We start from the raw sequence: 6,141 nt of genomic DNA on the forward strand, positions 1-6,141 counted from the left end.
CTTTTTTTACTACCTCTTTTTAATACTGTGTGTTTTGATCAATTAAAAGTTGTTGTCCAAAAATCAAATGTAATTGATTTCAGGTGCCATTACACTGGAACTGTTTGCCTCTGACAGATGAGTGGCAGTTTGTTACAGTTTGTGAATTTGGCTTGTTGTCTGTCTTAGTACAAACTACAGGTGAGCCACTGTGCATGAGACAGCTTTGGAGCAGTTGGAAGGTGTATTTTTCCACTTTTGATAGTGCTAAGCTAGCAATTTTCCACTGCTTCCAGTCTTTGCGCTAAACACTGCTAAACATGGCATGGCCAATCTGTGGACGTGACACACAAATATGAAACTGATGTAATTTCATGTTTAGGCAGCAAGCAAATTTTCAGACTGAATATTTAATGGGAATTATTGCTGTTACTGTTTTTCTTTCACCTAACTATTTACACCCTATTTGGCGTCCTTAAACTGTTCAACTTGCATTCTTGTTTTTTTCACCTTTTATTTTATAATTTCCTGCTCATTGATACTAAATGTCCCATTGCCATTTAATTAAATTCATGCATATACATATATTTATAAACTGGTGATTTCTCTTCTTGTCAAATGAGACTTATGTGTTTATACACAGCTAATAAAATCATTGTAATAGGAAATCATGATCTTACATGATTTAGTCTAATCTGTGATGCCAATAAGAGACAGAACCCAGAGCCGCTCCGTTATTAATTAATTCCAAACAGCATTTATGTGCTTAGATTTAATGGAATTTATTTTCACAGCCCTGATCCATAAACAATACGTGCTGCTGCTGCCTGCAGCTATCCAGTTTTACAGTAATCCTGTGACTTGTCTTTCATATTCACATTATTATATGAGTCATGATGACGTAAGGGTTTTCAGACAGTCATACATAGTCAATTAGGTCCTGCAAGATATGATGATAAAAACAATTATTATGCATTATAAGACTGAAGGTGGAGGCACTTTGTAATTATGTTTTCCTTATGACAATAGCTAAATCTCTCCTAGACCGGGAAAATAAAAGTTCTTTAAAATTAAGTTTTGATTTAAGATTATTTTTAATAGCTTTTTGTATTGTACTTTTGACTTGCTTAATGTGTGTGTGCATTTAAGGTTTATGAAACAAATCATTCTTATTTTTTTAGATTGTAAAGTTCTTATTCTCATAATGGCCAAATAAGCAATTAAGGGGAAAACATTACCCTTTCCGATGCTTTTCAGAATAAAAGCACTTCACTACAGCCATAATTGGCACAGCCTGTGTTGTCAGGTTCCCTTAAAATGTGTGTGTATATAATGTTGTTTAACTCGGCATTTTCCAATTTAGGATCACTAGCCAAGTGAAGGAATCGATGAACTAATTATTCATTTTGTGCCAAATTTCAGGTTCTAATTTGAGATAAATATGCTTTGAGTCATTTTGTGATTGTGGGAGGCCTGTTTCTTTCATTAGTTCACTTGCTAATTGCTTTCCTAATATGATTATCTGTAATTAATTAAAAAACAGATTTAAACATATAGTTATTTCCTTTTAGAGGCTTAAAGATTAAATCTCCCATGTTGCTTTACATTTGAGATCACAAATTCTACTGCGGAAGGAAATTAACATTTTATGGGTAATAACTGCCCTTTTAACCCAATCAATCGATCGATCAATGCTGATTTTCAACAGTATGTATGATAGTGAGCTTCAAATGCTTTACAAGGAGAAAGTGTGATATACTTGTGTGTGCATGCGTGTGTTTGTGTGTGTGTGTGTAGGTGTTCATCCACAGTAGATTGTTGGCAAAGCTAAAGAGAAGTGAGTCATGATGTTATGAAAACAGATTTGACACACATAGCATCAAACATGCACTCAGCCTACTACATCACATTTCATAATTTCAGTTACCATGCAGTCACGCCGCACTCAAAACACAGAGAGAAATGGCAGAAAAGAAATCAGATTTTTTTTTTTCCTCTCACTATGTGACTAATATGCTCTGCTTTAAGGTACTTTTCATAGAGAAAATGACACTGACTCTGACATGGTTATTCATGTTGGTCACCAGAATATAAAGGTTTAGGCCAAAAAAAAACCTGAATTTTAAATGAACAGTCCAACATTTCAGGAAATACCGTTCTGAATCAGATAAAAAGGGTTCTATCATTTTAATATCTTTAGGATCAGTTTAACTTCACTCCTAAATGGCATATGGCAGATCTTATTTTGATTGTTGGCAATGTTAGACAAAGTATTCAGATATTATACTTAAACAGAAGTAGTAGTGTGAACTGCATTCAAAATATTAATGAATAAGATTTTAGCTAAATATAGCCTAGCACCAAAAGTAATAACACTTCTACATGCACAAAACAGGCTGAGATGGCACAATATGTGTTTCTCATAGTTTAACATGTCCTTCATATGGCTTGATGTTCAGATAAACATATATATATATATATATATATATATATATATATATATATATATATATATACATACATATATATATATATATATACATATATGTGTATATTTATATATATACACGTAGGCCTACATGTTTCATCAAAGATTTTTAGAAGTGGAAATGTACCTTTCTAGTAGAATGTCCCTTATGCTACCTTTTATTACTTATTATTTTCTGTTACTTTATGTGGTTTCTGTTCTACAGCTGCAAAAACCGAAATACACCGCAGGGGATCAATAAAGGTGGATCACATCTTAATTTAAACGTAGCCTATGTGATATGTTCTTTAATTAACTGTAAGAACGCACACAAGATCTCTCAAAATACCCAAATGTTGTCTTTGATTTGACTGAAGGTCCTCAACCAAATCAACCCCCTTGTCAAAATTTCACTTGGCCTTTCAGAGCTTTGATTTAATCATGTTTTATCCACGATTGCCATTGTTCTGTACGTAGTCAGTGAGAAATGAAGCATCTTTGTTGTCCTCGCCATCTGCGTGTTGTTGACAGCAGACTTTGATGGACGTTTGGCATAGCCAATGTAATCAACGCCGCGTAAATCGCCTCGGAGTCAGCGTCCAATCATAAGAGTAAAAAGGCGGGGCTTGAAGCAAGAGGGCGGGAACCAGAAAGAGGAGAGGGCAACGCACTGTGGCGAGCAGCCGATCTGTCAGCAGCGCAGTTGGTGTTGTTGTGCAGTGCTGAGGAACCGCAGCTGTGATTATGATTGAATATAATGGAGGAAAATGGACAAATCACGAACTGAGATTACTGAGTACACCTACAGAGATTTGGACTGGACTTAAAAATGCCACAGGCGTTTGATACCACTGCAGATATCGGTGTTTTCTGGATTTAACGCAGTAAAGTTACGGGGATCTTTGTCATCCCGGACTAGAGAAAGACAAGGGGGCCTGAAACTACACAGACGTCGGTTGAAGTTCAGCTACGGGCTGCGCTAGCTACGTTAGCATTTAGCTTGGTGTGAACAGTCTTTCTTTATCCAGTGGGAAGTAGGCTTGTGAAGGGCAATGTTAACTGTGTATTGTAATGCATAACCAGGGACAATGTGTTTTTAATAACTATCGTGTCTGGTGATGACTGCTTTGGCAACGTTAGCAGCCGTGCTAATAGCTAAGCTAGCTGGCTAGATCTCCGGCAGGGCTAGCTTGTTGTTCCCCTGCTAACTTAGCTTCACTTAACTGGGAACAAAAAGACAGACTCCAGTTTAGGTAGTTTGCCTTGCTGACTAGAAAACCTATCTCAGCAGTAATTTCTGCTCAAAAAATTTGCAAAATGGCATATTATAATGTCAATTCCAGATAATAAGCATGTTTTTCTTCCCTGCATAGACTTTTGTCACCAAGCCCACAAGAGTCCGGATGCGGCTTTATGTACACTTTGATTACCTGTGCTTTTACTTTAAAATATATATTAATCTGTTACTAAAATAATATTTTTTGGCTCAAGAAGGAACTTAAGTGTCAGCTTGTGGTTATTTATAAGCTGCCAGTTATCAGTTTGAAAGACAGTACCAGTTTACATTACAAGTTTTCTTCCCTCACCACCTATGACCAAACTATTATTGTTGTCAGCGTTATTTTTAAGGATGATTCCAGCAGGTCATTTCTGTCGACTGGCCCCTTTTTAGTCTCAGAATTGCATATCATTCGGAAAACTTAACAGGCAAAACAAGGACTTTTAGCTCGTAAGTTAATGGCATAACAAGCCTTTGTTTCGGGTCAACTGAGTGGAATAACACACAAGGGGGTTACCCAACCTTGTGTCCACAGGGGAAGTTTACAGTCACTCTACTTCAGCCCCTGGGCTCAGATGTGAGTACGATGGGCAGCCAGGGCAGCCCAGTGAAAAGCTACGACTACCTGCTGAAGTTCCTCCTGGTCGGAGACAGCGATGTGGGAAAAGGAGAGATCCTGGACAGTCTGCAGGATGGATCAGCCGAGTCCCCCTACGCTTACAGTAGTGGTGAGTCACTTTTCTCTCAGCTGATTGGGAACTGCTGGCATAGCATTGTCCTCTTATGAGGATGATTATGAGATCCTTGTGTTATGTCATGTTTTCACACAAGAAAAGTCTTGAACATACTAGCTGCGCATTTTGCTGTGTGGAGTGTGGCTAATGTACAATGAGCTCTCTGATGCTCATAATAACAGAGCATTGACATCGGAGTGAGTCAGACTGTTGTCATTGTTGTTGAATTTCACTCGCTTGCTGAACAATAGTTTTCATGACCTCTTCTTAGTCTAATAACCAGACAATAGATTTTCAGGCCTAGTGAACACAAATCAACATCCTCTCCAGTATGATGTTTCCTCGTTTTTTTCCTTAACAGCGTCAGTGGTTTCCAACTGTAAAAAAATAAAGGAAGCTGCTTTGGTAGCCTACTTGTGTGTACATACAGTTGTGTTCAGAATAGCAGTGTGTTTAAAAAAAAAAGTGAATAATGCTCAAAATCCTTAGAATAGTTTTTAATTCCATAATATCAAGGCATTGGGAACGCTGCACATTCAATTTCAAATCAAAACATGACTAAATTTGATCAGGTTGGTTCTACCTTTACAGAACGTGAAGAAAAAGGAATATTAGGCTGTTAAAAAAATAGCAGCATTTGCATTTTTCTTTACAAACTCTAACATTTACTGTGGGAACTGAAACATGTCTCACATGCTTTACTTTGAATCACTGCACTAATATTTAGTTGCATAACCATTATTTCTGAGAACTGCTTCACATCTGTGTTGCATGCAGTCAACCAACTCCTGGCACCTGTGAACAGGTGTTCCAGCCCAGGATGATTGAACTACATTTCACAATTCTTCTGCATTACTGGGTTTGCCTCAGAAACAACATTTATGATGTCCCCCCACAAGTGTTCTATGGGACTGAGGTCCGGGCATTGGGCTGGCCGCTCCATAACATCAATCTGGTTTATCTGGAACCAAGACTTTCCTTGCTTACTGGTGTGTTTTGGGTCATTGTCTTGTTGAAAGACCCCTTTCAAAGGCGTATCCTCTTCAGCATAAGGCAACATGACCTCTCCAAGTATTTTGATGTATTGAAACTGATCCGTGATCCCTCTTATGTGATAAATAGGCCAACACCACAGTATGAGGAACATCCCCATAATATGATGTTTGCACCACCATGGTTTACTGTCTTCAGTGTTCTGTGGCTTGAATTCAGTGCATGGGGGTCGTCGGCCAAACTGTCTGCGACCCCTAGACCCAAAAAAAATCATCAGGCCACAGAATGTTGTGCCATTTCTCCTTTGGCCAGTCAATGTGTTCTTTGGCAAATTTCCACCTATTCAGTACATGTCATTTTTTCAGAAATGGGACTTTGCGGGGGGGCTTCTAGCTGATAGCTTTGCTTCACATAGCCTTCTTCTGATCGTAACAGTACTCACAGGTAACTTTCAGTCTTTGATTTTCCTGGAACTGATCACTGGTTGAGCCTTTTCCATTTTGGCTGTTCTTCGATCCATTTGAATGGTAGTTGACGGTTTTTCCCACATCGTTCAGGCTTTGGATGCCATTCCAAGGCATTTGAAATCATTTTGGCTAAGCAACCTATAATTTTCTGCATTTCTTCTTGAGTTCCTCAGAGCAATGTCTGGAACGACCCATTGTTCTGAGTATTTCAGTGTGAAATGC

At 38.1% G+C, this 6,141-nt stretch overlaps 1 protein-coding gene across 1 annotated transcript in view; it reads left to right on the plus strand.

The window, feature by feature from the left end:
- The first annotated feature begins 3,100 nt into the window (after nt 1–3,100).
- Nucleotides 3,101–6,141, plus strand: part of LOC116702969 (RAB40c, member RAS oncogene family) — a 33,082-nt gene continuing 30,041 nt past the window's right edge. The window contains exon 1 of the mRNA XM_032537527.1: nt 3,101–4,453. Coding sequence (XP_032393418.1) covers nt 4,312–4,453 — 142 coding nt within the window. The 5' untranslated portion in view covers nt 3,101–4,311. The remainder of the gene's footprint in view (nt 4,454–6,141) is intronic.

The sequence above is a fragment of the Etheostoma spectabile genome, chromosome 15, assembly GCF_008692095.1.
Source record: "Etheostoma spectabile isolate EspeVRDwgs_2016 chromosome 15, UIUC_Espe_1.0, whole genome shotgun sequence".
Classification (NCBI taxonomy): domain Eukaryota; kingdom Metazoa; phylum Chordata; class Actinopteri; order Perciformes; family Percidae; genus Etheostoma; species Etheostoma spectabile.